This window comes from Boleophthalmus pectinirostris, unplaced genomic scaffold (assembly GCF_026225935.1).
Source record: "Boleophthalmus pectinirostris isolate CB_2022bp ecotype Guang Dong unplaced genomic scaffold, ASM2622593v1 HiC_scaffold_4, whole genome shotgun sequence".
Lineage (NCBI taxonomy): Eukaryota > Metazoa > Chordata > Actinopteri > Gobiiformes > Gobiidae > Boleophthalmus > Boleophthalmus pectinirostris.
Genome location: NW_026571353.1, coordinates 41,172,039 through 41,187,176, shown reverse-complemented (window position 1 = coordinate 41,187,176; position 15,138 = coordinate 41,172,039). Strand labels below are relative to the sequence as shown.

The following is a 15,138-nucleotide window of genomic DNA, read 5'->3' as shown; positions in this document are numbered from 1 at the left end:
GTTATTACAACTATTATACCATTATTACTTCAAATACCATTAATAAACTAGAATTATAAATACTGTGACTACTACTATAAATACTGTTAGTACTAGTACAAATACTGCAGTAAGGGAAGTGTGTGAACTACTACAGCTAAAGACAAAGACACTCAGATTTGATGTGGACAGTGTGGACGGTGCGGACATGTGGACGGCGTGTGGACGGCGTGGACGTGCAGACAGTGTGGACAATGTGGACATATAAACAGTGTGGACGGTGTGGTGTGGACGGTGTGGACAGTGTGGACCATGTGGACGGTGTGGACACAGTGTGTGTGGACGTGTGTGGACGGTGTGGACATATAAACAGTGTGGACATGTGGACGGTGTGGACAGTGTGTGGACGGTGTGGACGGTGTGGACATGTGGACAGACATGTGTGGACGGTGTGGACAGTGTGTATGTGGACAGTGTGGACAGTGTGGACATATAAACAGTGTGGACAGTGTGGACATATAAACAGTGTGGTGTGGACAGTGTGGACAGTGTGGACAGTGTGGACGGTGTGGACAGTGTGGACGGTGTGGACAGGTGTGGACGGTGTGGACGGTGTGGACATATAAACAGTGTGGACAGTGTGTGGACATGTGGAACAGTGTGGACGGTGTGGACAGTGTGGACAGTGAACAGTGTGGACGGTGTGGACGGTGTGGACAGTGTGGACAGTGTGGACGTGTGGACAGTGTGGACAGGTGTGGACGGTGTGGACATGTGGACAGTGTGGACAGTGTGGACGGTGTGGACGGTGTGGACGGTGTGGGACATATAAACAGTGTGGACGGTGTGGACATATGAACAGTGTGGACAGGTGTGGACATATAAACAGTGTGGACAGTGTGGACATATAAACAGTGTGGACAGTGTGGACAGTGTGGACGGTGTGGACAGTGTGGACGGTGTGGACGGTGTGGACATATAAACAGTGTGGACAGTGTGGACAGTGTGGACAGTGTGGACAGTGTGGACAGTGTGGACTGTGGACATGTGGACATGTGGACTCACTTCTGGTGCGTGGCCGGGCCCTGGGTGAAGGGGCTGAAGCCAAACCCTCCGTTACTCATGATCCCTGAGCCCTGCACAAGAATCACAGAGACACTTTGAGAAAAACACGAGTTTAAAGGCAACGGTTTACCAAGTCTCATACTGATCTGTCCCGAGTTTGAACCAGCCACGAGTAAAGTAGGTTTGTTCCGATACTGATCCTGGTATTGGAAAAAGCCCCGATACTCCACATTTTTCAGGTTTTGGCGAGTACTCAGACCAAATCCCCGATCCGATACCACTCTGTATTTTTCTGACTGAGGACTTAAAAGTTTAAAAACAGACTGCGGCTCCGTCAACACCTAAAATATGAGAATAATCACAGAAAAGACTTTTGTGTTTCCTCTTTGACACCTTCGCTTAACCTTTCGTGTGGACGCTGAAGTTTCTAAAATAATTAAAGTTACAGAGAAGCAGACTGATTCCTGAGCTAACACAGATTTTGTTTATTCTGCAGAATTATCCATGTGCTCCGAGGAAGAGCGTCTCACTTTTGTTTTTATTCACGATGCAGCAGAAAGAAGCGAAATAGAAAAGTAAAAGTGCTTAAATCGGCATAATCTGTGTGTCATTTATTCATTTGTTTTTCCAATATAAAACCAAAAATAAGAAGATGAAAAAACAACTTTTTTCTTCATTATTTGTCTCCAAAACCAAAATGAAAAAACAGATGATTCATTTTTTCAGTTTTCGATTTAGGGTTTAAATGAAAAATGGAAAAAACGGATAATGGACTGAACCAGGACTAAACCAGGACTAAAGTGTTTATAGTCCTGGTCTGGTCCAGGTCTCAGTCACGGCCTAAATCACAGTCTTGGACTGAGGCCAGGACCAGATCAGGACCAAACCCGGACCAGTCTGGTTATGATCTCAGTCCTGGTCCTGGTCCTGTTCCTGGTCTCAGTCCTGGTCTCAATCACGGCCTCAATCACGGCCTGGTCTGGTCCCGGCCTCAGTCCCGGTCCAAGTCCCGGTCCAAGTCCCAGACCTGTTTTAGTCCTGGTTCAGTCCGGCATCTCAGTTGAAGTCACATAAACGGGAAACAAATTATTATCTGTTTTTTCATTTTGGTTTTGGAGACAAATAATTATTTTTGTTTTTATTTTGAAAAACGACTGAATGAACGACTCATCTTCTGGATCATTAAACATTTCACCAACACCGTAGTCCTCAAAAATCACATTTATTCTTGTAGATTTTCTTTAGAGAAAGCCTTTTATTTTTTGCTCAAGAACTTTAAAATTGATGAGTGTTCTTCTTCACACTCTGTGGTATCGGGCTGGTATCGGTATCGGAGAATACAATCATGTCGAGTATCAGTATCGGACACTAATTAGACAGAGTAAAGTTTCGAGAGTCCGGGTCAGAGTCCGTGTGATGAGTGAGGTGAGGTCGGTGTCGTTGGGGTGAGGCACAGACCCCGATCTTGTCGTCGATGAGCTGGCGGGCGACCTCCATCTGCTGCGCCGTGCCTCTGATGGTGAAGACGCGGGTGCTGGGGTCGGTGGAGGGCGGCGGGTTCCTCTGCAGCTCCACGTGGGCCCCGGACTGCTGGTTTATGCTCTTTATGGTCTCCCCACCTACAAAACACACACAGACACACACACACAGGTCAGCAGGTACACAAAATAATGAGCCAGAATAATCCATGTGTCGTTCGTTCATTTGTTTTCAAAATAAAACCAAAAATAGTCTCCAAAACCAAAAAGAAAAATCAGATAATGATTCTTTTTTTTTTTTTTCAGTTTAAGATTTTGTGTTTAAATGAAAAATGGACAACAGACTAAACCAGGACTGAGCCAAGTCTAAACCAGGTCTAAACCAGGCCTAAACCAGGACTGAATAAGGACTGAACCAGGTCTGAACCAGGACTAAACCAGGACTAAACCAGGTCTAAACCAGGTCTAAACCAGGCCTAAACCAGGCCTAAACCAGGCCTAAACCAGGACTAAACCAGGACTGAACCAGGACTAAACCAGGACTAAACCAGGACTAAACCAGGACTAAACCAGGACTGAACCAGATCTAAACCAGGACTGAACTAGGACTAAACCAGGTCAGGACCAGACCGGAACCAAACAGAGACAGTCTGGGACCAGGCCAGGACCAAGACCAGAAATGAGACCAGGACTGAGGCCGGGATTGAGGTCAGGACCAGATTGGGTATTGAGACCAGGACTGAGACTGGGACCAGACCAGGACTGAAAACATTTTAGTCCCGTTCTAGTCCCGTTTCAGTCCTGTTTTACAAATCATTATTTGTTTTTTCATTTTGGTTTTGAAGACAAATAATGAATCATTTTCTTATTTTTTGGTTTTATATTGTAAAACAAATGAAACAGTTTTTTTTTTTGCGTCTTAAAACATCGAAATCGAATCGATACCATGACCTGTGTATCGAGTTATGTATCGAACCGTATCGTTTCATCCCTGATCTTCCCTGCTCCTCCTGTGCTCCGCTCTAACCATCACGGACACATGTGACTCTGCACAGACTGAACGTTTCCTCGGCCGCGCTCGCCGCTGCTCCCGCCGCCGCCGTCGCTCCCATTCAGCCGCGCGCTCATCTCCCGCTCGGATTCCTGTCTGGTCTAAAGACCGAGCGCAGGAAGTGGTTGGTGGCTGAGAGCGAGAGAATAAAAGCCTCTTGAGAAGCCATCAGCGCGAGGTCAAGAGGGTCGCCCCGCCACAATAAGAGCACCAGTGAAAGAGACGTCAAGAGGGAGCGGACCGTCACAATAAAAGCGTTTGAGAGGGGGAGCGCCGGCAGACACCATATGGGCCGGGGCTGTTAGCGCTCGCCGCTCTTTGTCGAGCGTTTGAGAGGCTCCATTGTGGCGATCTGGCAAAGGGGCTGCGTCCAAAAATATTAACATCACATTCGCGGGTAATCTGGGAGGCGGAGCGAAGGAGAAGAAAACAAACAAGGACTTAAGCGTGGGGTAAACAAGAGCGGGAGGGTTTGGAAACAGAAAGACTGAAAGCGTGTACACAAATAAAGACGACTGATCAAGGTCTCGGAGTTTAATCCCAAATCAGGACCAAAGCAGTGAAATAGGCTCATTGTGGTCGGGTGAAGGAGACGGCGGCTGCATCCAAAAACATTATCAACACTTTTTGGTGAAATAAAAGAGAGGAGAAGTGCAGCGCTGCCCCCTGTTGAGCCCGTACAACGTTGTTTTAAAAGGTTTTGGATCTGTTATAATTCAATTTCTTCATCACAAACAAACCTGGAGTTGTGTTTTTTTTGTTTCATTCAGACATGTTTAATGCACAAACTAAAGCTGCTCGATTATGGGGAAAAAATCATTATCACGAATGTTATTTTTTGACTTACATGATGCATTTATTCATCAATTGTCTCTCAAAACTCACTTTACTTTCAAATTGAAAATAAATACAGGCTACAAACGTGCCTCGTTTTTGTGCAGTTTTGCAAAGTGAACATGAAAACTTGAACATTAAATAAGGCAGAAAAACATAAATAAACTATATACAAAATATCTCAAAATAAACTCGATTATATGAGTTTGGAGATCATTTAACAAACAAATCAAAATTGTGATCAAAATTCAACTACCGTATTTTTTGGACTATAAGTTGAACTTTTTTCATGGTTTGTGTGTTTCCTGTGACTTATATATTCATTCAGACTGACAGCTGAGGGAGGCTCTAGGCTTTTGAGTCAGTTTTCTGTGCATGTCTCCTGCAGAAACAGCGGCTGTCCTGCTGCAAGTTGTGAAATATGCAGCAGAAAACTGTAATCGAGCAGCAGAAAAAAAGTTTGGAGTGAGAGAGAAACTTGTGAGGGGCTGGAGGAAAGTGGGGATGGAGAACACAGCTTCACGGCAACTGGGAGGATGCAGCAACCCTGGACTTCAGTGACAACTGAAGTTGTGCAGAGTTGCTCAGGCGTGACACAGAGGATGAAGAATTCAATGAATTCAGTCGATTTAGTGATTTGGAGTGAGATGGAGAGTTTGTTAAACTTGTTCTGTTCTGTTGTTTATGCTTTAGTTTATCTGAAGAACTGTTCAGACATATTAACGCCTGTTCAGCCTGTTGTTCTTTATTCTGTTGTTGTTACAAGAACTTGCCTTTCAAGATAAAATGTCAGTTCCTGGTCGCTGATTATATAAAATAAATTTCCCCCAAAAGTGCAACTTATAGTCCGGTGTGACTTATGTTTTTTCTTCATTACATATTTTTTGGTTGGTGCGACTTGTAGTCTAAAAAATACGGTACATTTAAAATACACATTTACATCTTGAAAACAAATTTATGTTTCATAAAACACATTTGCAAACGAGTAAACAAATGTGAAAAAGGTTGTACAAGTGTGTTTTTGTGTTTTGTACAATGGCCAGAAGTGCCGTGATGTGGGTAAATGTCACTTCCAGCTAAAGCTTTTCTATGGCAAAATATCTGTGGAAATGTTTCCCAGTTTCATAAATCTGCCCCAACACCAAACCTTCAACCAACAAACTCCACAAAGAATAAACATTCTAACATGAACAAATTTATCCACAACTATCAAGAGAAGAAAGAACAAAACTTAAAGGAAACAACGAGCCACATTATTCACACAACAAACTCAACTCATGTTACGGACGATTTTTAGAACATTCTCTTTTCTGTCAAGAACTTTGTTCAATTTACATGTGGCAAAAACACAAATTCAAACCCACAAAACAATTTATCTCGGTGCTTTAACAAATGTTTCGTGTTTTGTAAATGTGTTTGCTCATTTACAAATGTGTTTTATGAAACCTAGAATCTGTTTGAGGCGTCCACACGGTGCTGGATCAGATCTGTGCTCAGATGAGTTGGTGGGAGCTGGAGGCACCAGATCGTTCTGTTTCTGGAGCCGTTTTCAGTCAGATTAATGTGAACGAACACTGTATCCACAACCAAAACCACCCGAACAAGAACTAGTGTGGACGGGGCCTTAGACACAAAACTCGTCAAAATCGTAATTTCGATGTTCTAGAATGTGTCGCATCCTGAGCTCAGTTTTGCTGTAAATTGTGGAGCGGTTTCCTCGTCTGGTTAGTAACGGCATGGATTAATATTTCATCATAATGTTTGATAATCACTCAGCTGTTTGAATCAAATTAATTTAATCCTCCCTGTCTTTGTGAATGTGTGTAAATGTTGCTTTAATTTTAAATATATATTTTTTTTATGTATTCATAAAGTGGAGGCTTTAATATTCGCCCTTTTTGTTTTGTTGCCTCTTCTGGCACCTACTTTTTTTTAATCTAGTATTTTTTTATTGTTATGTTATATATGCAATATAAATAAATTAATTAATAAATAAGTAATTTAAAATTAAATAAATAAATAAATTAATTAAATAAATACATTAAAAAAAATAAATAAAAAATAAATAAATAAATATAAATATATAATAGTTTGTAGTCTATAAAGAAATTAGGTAAAAACTGGCAGCCTCATGCAAAATAACATGACCCAATGATGACGCTGGTGAACAGAGGTGCCCAGTCCTGCCACATACCCGCTCCACCTAAAACAAACTCGGGGTGAACCCTGTGAGCGCAGACGGTGTGAGGCTGGGGGGATTTGAGTTTGCTAAATGTCTGGAGCAGAATGGCCCTGGCCCTTTGTGCTCTAATGAAGGGGCCATTGGTTTGTGACCTTCGGCTCCTCACACGTGACCTCAGCTTTACAGATACAGACTCACACAGGATACAGCTGCTCCAGCCGCTTTAACCTGGACCTGAGCAACACCAGGAAACACCCTCTCTAAGAAAAACCCACATTTACACTCAGAACCTGCAGAGAAATTAGACTAGCAATTAAAGAGGGACTATGGGATATCAAGTGTAACACATCATCACAAACTGAGATCTCCACGTTCCTTTTGTTTTGAAAATCCTATATTCACCAAAAAAACCCCAAACATATTTACGTGTTTTATAAGCTTTTTGATTTTTGAGCTCCTCCTCCCTTTGCTCCCCGCGCTAACTCGCTTCACCTTCAGAGCGTCATCAGAACACAATCAGAATTCCTCCCACTAATGAAACTCCTGCACATCACCTCAGGTTTGTGAAGCTGTAGTGTGTTTTGTATCATGTTTTTTTTTTATATTTATGGAGAACTGAGAACAAAATACTGAAATATTGATATATCGTATTGTGATGATTCAGTATCGATATCGTGGGCTGCTGTATCGATATATCGCCAAGAGAATATTTTGGTTTATTTTACTAAATTATTTTGTTACAGTTACAGTTTTGTTGTTTGTTTAGACGAAAGAAACTCATTTGACATTTTCACTGTTTTGAGGATTAAAATATTTGTGTTTCAGATGAACTTTGCACAAGAAGCGGTTTAAGAAACTATTTTTGTATCACGATTTGCCACGATTTAGCCTTTATTTTTTATTGAACCGTATCGAATCCATTTGAAATATATCGTATCGAACCGAACGCGCACTGTATCGAGGTGCGTATCGTATCGGCAACTTCTCACTGATACCAGCCCGACCGAGCACAGGACAGAATCTTACAGTTAACAATAAAGAGGGTTTGAATAGGGCCCAGGAGAGATCACTAGATTACTCAAACCTCCTCGGACGTGTTTTTGATGAGGGAATAACACTGCAACACGGTAGAAAAATGTGGATTTTTGCTTAGTACCCTCTCTTTAAATGTCTCTGATTAAAAGAATTATGTTGATGTAACTTTTCTGGAGTCCGTCAAACGCTTTTTCTCTGTGTTTGGAGATGTTATTGCTTTGTCTGGAATGTTCCACAGTATGGCATTAAACCTTTCTAGCTCCATGGAGACCAAACCAGACCAAGTTACAGGTCAGGAATGTCAGTTTTTCGAAGTATTTTTGAGCTATAAATCCACCTTTAGCTGAATAAATGTAAAGTAGAGATGTATAATGTCACACTGCAGAACATTCCAGGCAAAGCAATAACGTATCCATAGAAACGAGCAGGTGACGGACCCTCAAGGTGCGTGTGAGCGAGCGTGCGTGCTGTTACCTTTGCCGATGACCAGGCCGCACTTGTCTGCTGGGATGGTGTAGGTCACTTCCTGAAGGGGCCCGGGGGAACCGATGGGCCAGTCCCCACGACTCCGAACCCGTCCCCTGAGAGACGAGCTGAAGCCGTCACGCTCCTGCAGACGAGGACGACAGGTCAGACACGACGAGGAGGAAGAGGAAGAGGAGGAGGAGGTAAAGGTGTGAGAGGAGCAGGTGCCATGAGGCTCTTGAGAGAAAGTCTGTTGTGGATGATCTCGTAGCAGCTGGTCTTACGCTGTATTTAAAGCGACTGGTTCTATTTGGAGAAGATCGGCCTCTTTAAGGAAACTGAATCAGACCCTGAGGAGCCTGAGTCCAACCTTCCAAAGCATCAGACCAAGATCAATACAGATGAACATGAAAGAATTATTTCTCACCAAACACCGACCTGATCTTTTGATAAACCACTGGCTTTCGAGTAACGGCAGCTTATATATTGTGCCGACAAAGCTAATATTCCAAACTTTTAACGACTAAAAATAATGTTGTGAATGTTGTGAGTTGAGCCTTGGGTTTAAAAGTACGCAGATACACTTTTGATTTTCTTAATAAATATTGTGGCCATACAATCTTATCAAAGCCTGATCTCGTCAGATCTCAGAAGCTCAGCTAAGCCGGGCCTGGTCAGGACTTGGGTGGGAGACACTGGGAACAGCAGGAGCCACAGGGGGGCGCCAGGCGTTGTGTCCTTAGGCAAGACACTTCACCCACACTGCATAAGTGTCAATAGATAGTGAAGGTTTCTTATACCTGCGCATCTGGATGAGCTTGTTTGTTATATATACTGTGGGTGTGTTTGTTTTGTTCACCTGTGCAGTCTGGATAAGCTTGTTTGTTATATATACTGTGGGTGTGTTTGTTTTGTTCACCCATGCAGTCTGGATGAGCTGTTGGTGTGTTTGTTTTGTTCACCTGTGCAGTCTGGATGAGCTTGTTTGTTATATATACTGTGGGTGAGTTTGTTTCGTTCACCTGGGCAGTCTGGATAAGCTTGTTTGTTATATATACTGTGGGTGAGTTTGTTTCGTTCACCTGGGCAGTCTGGATAAGCTTGTTTGTTATATATACTGTGGGTGTGTTTGTTTTGTTCACCTGGGCAGTCTGGATAAGCTTGTTTGTTATATATACTGTGGGTGTGTTTGTTTTGTTCACCTGTGCAGTCTGGATAAGCTTGTTTGTTATATATACTGTGGGTGTGTTTGTTTTGTTCACCCATGCAGTCTGGATGAGCTGTTGGTGTGTTTGTTTTGTTCACCTGCGCAGTCTAGACGAGCTGTGGGTGTGTTTGTTTTGTTCACCTGTGCATCTGGATGAGTTTGTTGGTTTTATATACTGTGGGTGTGTTTGTTTGGTTCACCTGCGCGGTCTGGATGAGCTCGTTGATCATGTGGATGGCGTGCTGACAGCGGTCCATCTGCCCCATGACCATCGCCACACGCTCAGGACTGATGCCATCGTCTGGAAACAAAAGCTCTCGTTAAACTCTGGACTCGGGTGAGAAGGAGACGCACAGGCCTCGTCCTCGTCCCCTGTCCCTCCGGGCTCGGTCCAGTACCTGCTTTGAACTGGATTCTGACCCCGGCGTCGTTCTGGATTTTCTTGATCATCTCTCCGTTTCGTCCGATCACGATCCCCACAGCGAAGCGCGGCACAGGCACCTGCACAGACACCGAGGGGGATTTTGACCTCGAGCTGCTTATACAACAAATCTGGACTGGGCAAGAGAATTTTGCTAAAACACATGTTAAGAACTCGGGTCCAGGCCCTTTAGATGATTTGTCCAGTTGAACTAAATAAAGTAAAAGAGACCTAAATGTTTTTGGACCGTTATCAGTGCGGGATCTGAGCCTTACGTCCACAGAGGTTCCTCCGAGTCGAGCGCCAAAGTCGTTTCTTCTGAAGTCTCCGTCCTTCTCCCGGATCACCTCCAGGACCAGCTCCCGGGCCGCCTGCAAAAAACACAAACGCACACATTAAACAGAGAAATCAACCAGGGCATACAGGGACCACAGAAAACACGACTAAAACCATCTCCCCACTCAGAGAACATTTCACTTTATATTTAAATCTTGGTCTATAATCGAGTTTGTGAACCTGCAGCTGTAAATCGTAGCTCTTGTTCTCACCTGCACTTTGTACGGGTCCCCTGAGATCCTGAGGGGTTTGTCTGCTCCTGTTGGCATAGGTCCATCCTGGATCATCATCATCTTCACTCCGGCTCTCTCCTGAAGCACAAGAACATCTGCCTCATTTACACTGATCACTCTGGAGCAGGTGAGAGCGGCCCGAGTCTGTCTCCACTGTCCACAGGGAACTGTAAAGATCTGTTTGAGGGTCTGAAGGGGAACCTGAAGGGTCTAAGGGGAACCCGAGGCGTCTAAGGGGAACCCAAGGGTCTGGGGTGGAACCTGAAGAGTCTGAGGGGGAACCCAAGACGTCTAAGGAGAACCTGAGAGTCTGGAGGGAACCTGAAGAGTCTGAAGGGGAACTTGCAGGGTCTGAGGGGAAAACAAGGGTCTGAGAGGGAACCTGAAGGGTCTGGAGGGGAACACAGGCGTCTAAGGGGAACCCGAGGGTTTGAAGGGGAACCTGAAGGGTCTGAGGGGGAACCCAAGGCATCTAAGGGGAACCCAAAGAGTCTGAGGGAACCTGAAGGGTCTGGGGTGGAACCTAAAGGGTCTGAGGGAGAACCAAAGGCGTCTGAGCGGCTTCTGGATTGGTTTAGCTGACATGAGGTTAAAACACCCAGACGAGGTGATTGGACAAAATAACCATGGCCGTGGAAAAGAGACGTTTCAGTGCACTTTGCCTCCAATATAATAATTTATAACACTGATAATGTATTCAACAGTCTACTCTCACAATTCTACATTTTACAGGCCGACTATCGTTACTATAATCACCATCTTCAATATGGATGTTATTTGTGTGTCCCTTAAAGGAACTTACAAATCAACAACTGAAATATTATCGTTTTTTCAAACGGAATCTCTCACGTCTCTGTATCTTAATGTCCCCGTGTCACCTGTAGATGTTTGATGGTGTCTCCTCCTCGTCCGATCACCAGTCCCACTTTACTGGCCGGGATGAGCATCTCCTGCACTGATGCGGCTCCGTCGGCATCTGAGTGGAACCCAGGGCCGTTTCTGCAGCGATCCACGATCTGAACCAGCAAACGCTTCGCCTGTCTGAGGAACACACACACAAGCAGTGACCTGTTGTATTTCCAACCAACTCTGGCTCTTTGTGTTAAAACAAAGCTCAGATTGTAGTCTAATTTGAGCAATTTCTAAGCTTCCAACATAGAGTGACCAGATTTTCAAAATTCAAAACTGGGTCACACCCAGGTTGGGATGGTTGGTTTAAATAAAACTGTGAAAAGAGCATGTAACATTGTGGATTCTCGCGTCAGTCATGCTCTGAGGTAAACTGATTCATCAGCCGGTTTCACTTCATGGAAACCGTCTGACCTTGCAGCATTAGAATTTGTTTGCTTGACGGTAGGCAGATACTTTTTTATTTAACCAATCGCGGCTATTTGGTCGTGACGTATTTAATGCGCTGCTAACGGGGCTAACTGGTATATTAAGCTTTTCTCAAATCCCATAGGAAGAAGGGCAAATTTCCCCTTGATAATATTCACCAAACATTCTCTTTGTTCCGGCTTAAAATCCTCAATCTTGGTAATTGTTGCCAAAACAGAATGTATGGCTCTTCACTGATTGGCTGGTGGCCGGACTCGCACTTACGGGGGTTCTTGCAAACCGTCTAGTGTATTCTGATTCCTGACCTAATCGTTGGAGAGAGAAACGAAATTGAGTGGAAGCACTAGGTGGCACCAGCCTGGAGATCTGAGGGACTTCTGACACTGAATTTTTTGCTTTATCATCATTTGCAAACATGGTTTTCTGTATTTTGGCCAAACAAATGATAATTTATGCTCCTCTTTATTGTTGGCGAGCATCTGATTAGTCACAAATTGTGATAGTCCTGGTTTAGAACAAATTGGTGAAAAATAGGGACACATGGGACATTTCTTGTATAAAAAAACAGGACAAATCAATGGTTTTGTATAAATCTGCTGGGATAGGGGACACAGGGCTCAAAACTGGGACTGTCCCGGGTAAATAGGGACATCTGGTCACTCTGTTCTAACAGAGCAGTGCTTTCAGCTAGCTTCACATCCCCAGAAATGTTATCAGCTGTCATTATCAGTAGGCCTCTGATACTCTGAAAATAAAGTGTTTTGGGATCACTAAATGAGCTTAGTTGGTTGGTTCCTCTTGTCTGATTGGTTGTATCCTTCTAAATCTCCATCAATCCAGCTGAGTGCATTTTGAGCGTGCATAGCTGCTCTGAGAAATGCATTTATTATTTTTTTTAAAGGAAACATCTCTTTAGACTTTCATAAACCTTTGCACGTTTCTCCATTTCTCATGTTCTTTGATAGCAGGAGGCAGCCACAGAGCACCACGTGATTTAAACATCTCCAGTTAAAGAACTCACAGTAAACAGTTCCCATGTTGATTTTGACCAAGGTTTTTGAACTCAATGCTGGTTCTTATGTTTATATGTGTGCCCGTAGTTTTGATCTAGGGGCGTGTCCCGGTCCATTACCCTGAATACGAGTGTGTTCTGGTGGGGGAGCAGTGTTTACATCCAGCCTCTATTTGAAAGAAACACCTCTGATAGATGCTCCTCTGCCCAGTACAGGTCACCAATTTATCCTCAGCTACCACCATCCAAGCTAGTGCACCTTTCGTTTTGATAGAACTCTCTGCAACTTTTTGGTTGGAGGTTCGTCACCTGCTTGTTTCTATGGATATTTCATTATTCTGCCTGGAATATTCCACAGTATGACATTAAACAGCTCTACCTTACATTTATTCAATTATAGGTCATTTTATAGCTCAAAAATACCTAGAAAAACAGGTATTTTGACTGTGAGCTGGGTCGCCGCTCCACAGACCTGACCTGTAACTTGGTCTGGTTTGGTCTCCATGAAGATAAAAATTTTTAAAGCCCTACTGTGAAACATTCCAGACAAAGCAATAACATCTCTACGGAGAAAACCATTTGACTCGCCCTGCACCAGAAATGTCACACATTGCACCCTTAAAGGAGCTTAAAGTATACAATTTTAATTAAAAGTTCATGAGCATATTTCACAACTTTTAGAAGGGTGTTTCCTGGTTCGCAGAGGATAGCAAACGCATTGTGATTAGATGTACACAATACATAGGTATCATGGAATTTGAAAATGTCATTTTACAGGCTTGAAAAAGTCATAAAATTTTGTAAATTCTATGAAAGTTTTAGAAAAGCCATGGAATTTTAGTATCTCTTTCATGCAAGTACAGCGTTTTGTTAAGTTATCATTAGGCTGTTATGATCATTTCCGAACATCTGTGCCTTTTGTTTAAAATAGACGACAATAAATACATTGACAATATTTAAATGTTAAAAAACTATAATCCCAAACCATAAGGTGAGTGGGAAGGGTTAACATTTCATATTTAGCCCTAAAAGTCTGATCAATTTTACACATGTAGGTGCTGTAAAGTCATGGAAAATTCACTTTAGGTCATGAAAAAGTCTTGGAAAAGTTTTGAAATTTTGTTGAAAAAGAGTGGGAAACCTGATCCAAGCTAATACAATATTTTAACTCTAAAGGAGCTGTATACAATGTTTTGATGTAATAAAAGTACAATTTGGCAAAAAAGCCAAAATGAGACTGCTGCGTTTTGTATGCATTTAATTATAAAGCATTTTATAGTTGGAGAATCAGGAAGTGAGCTGTTAACATGATAGTTATTCATGGCGTTACTCCACTCTGGCCTTTGAGTATGAAAAGCATTTATAAACTCGTCATGGTGAATAATTAGGACGCTCCGAATGCATAAGTTAAGCGAGGAATAACTTTGGACTACTGCGAACTGTTTCAAATTAACTATTTCTGTTTTTAAAAATCTGATATTTCTTTTCCTAGACTATTCCCCAGTAGGGCTTGAAATGTATTTTTCTCCATGCAGACAAGCAGTTGACTCCAACAGGTCAGTTACAGGTCAGATCTGCGAACAGGTGATCCCACTCACAGCAAGAATTCATGTTATTCAAGGTTATTTATTGACTAAATGCAATATAACTGAACGCTTTTAATGCCATACTGAGGAGCATTTTAGGACGCAATTACATCTCCATGGACACAAGCAGGTAAAATTACATAGTGCACTTAAATAATAATAATAAAGTATAGTAAGTACATGGTAAAGCAATACACAATACATACAATACAATACAATACAATACAATACAATATACTAACAGACATGCTTGCTTGTTTTGCCTGCAGAGTTAATCAGGGCTTAACCAAGACTAAGCCAGTTGTATAAATTTTGATGAAGACTACACTAGATGTGAACCCGGGTTAAAGGAGCCCCCACACACATGTCTCCGAGTGGACCTCTGCCTGTCTTGTTTACGTTGGTCCCATTAACGCTCAGAGGACGCAGCTTTTCACTCTAAACATTCAAGATTAATGAAGATCGTGGCACTAAAAACCTCCTCTCTCCATCAGTCACTGCGCACGCACACACACATACACACACACAAATACACAGAGAACACACACATACACACATACATTTAGAGTACAGCGCTCGCCCACCAACACAAAGGTTTCCAGTTCAGTCCCAGCTCTGACCATTGCATACTATTGTTATAAAAGCACCATTATATTACATTTTATTACTTTACTTTTATTACTTTTTAACTTTATCGGAAAATTTAAGAACTGTACCTTATTTTTACAGTCTTAAACATTAAAAAAACAGAATTATTTCATGTCAAAAGTTCTATAATACACAAACTTGACTCTTGACTAATGCTGTTACCTCCTTAAAAATGGACCTGGAGTTGTGTTTTGTTTCTTTCACACATGTTTGAATAACCCTTTTTGTATTAGTCGGTCTACATCTCCAAAGCTCAACATGCTCTGTT

At 42.6% G+C, this 15,138-nt stretch overlaps 1 protein-coding gene across 1 annotated transcript in view; it reads right to left on the bottom strand.

The window, feature by feature from the left end:
- Nucleotides 1-2,272: 2,272 nt before the first annotated feature.
- LOC110159174 (far upstream element-binding protein 3-like) overlaps nt 2,273-15,138 on the bottom strand; it is a 47,334-nt gene continuing 34,468 nt past the window's right edge. Inside the window, exons 12-15 of the mRNA XM_055161882.1 lie at nt 11,317-11,327; nt 11,274-11,285; nt 8,099-8,217; nt 2,273-2,663 (exon numbers count right to left, since the gene is read on the bottom strand). Coding sequence (XP_055017857.1) covers nt 2,413-2,663; nt 8,099-8,217; nt 11,274-11,285; nt 11,317-11,327 — 393 coding nt within the window. The 3' untranslated portion in view covers nt 2,273-2,412. The remainder of the gene's footprint in view (nt 2,664-8,098; nt 8,218-11,273; nt 11,286-11,316; nt 11,328-15,138) is intronic.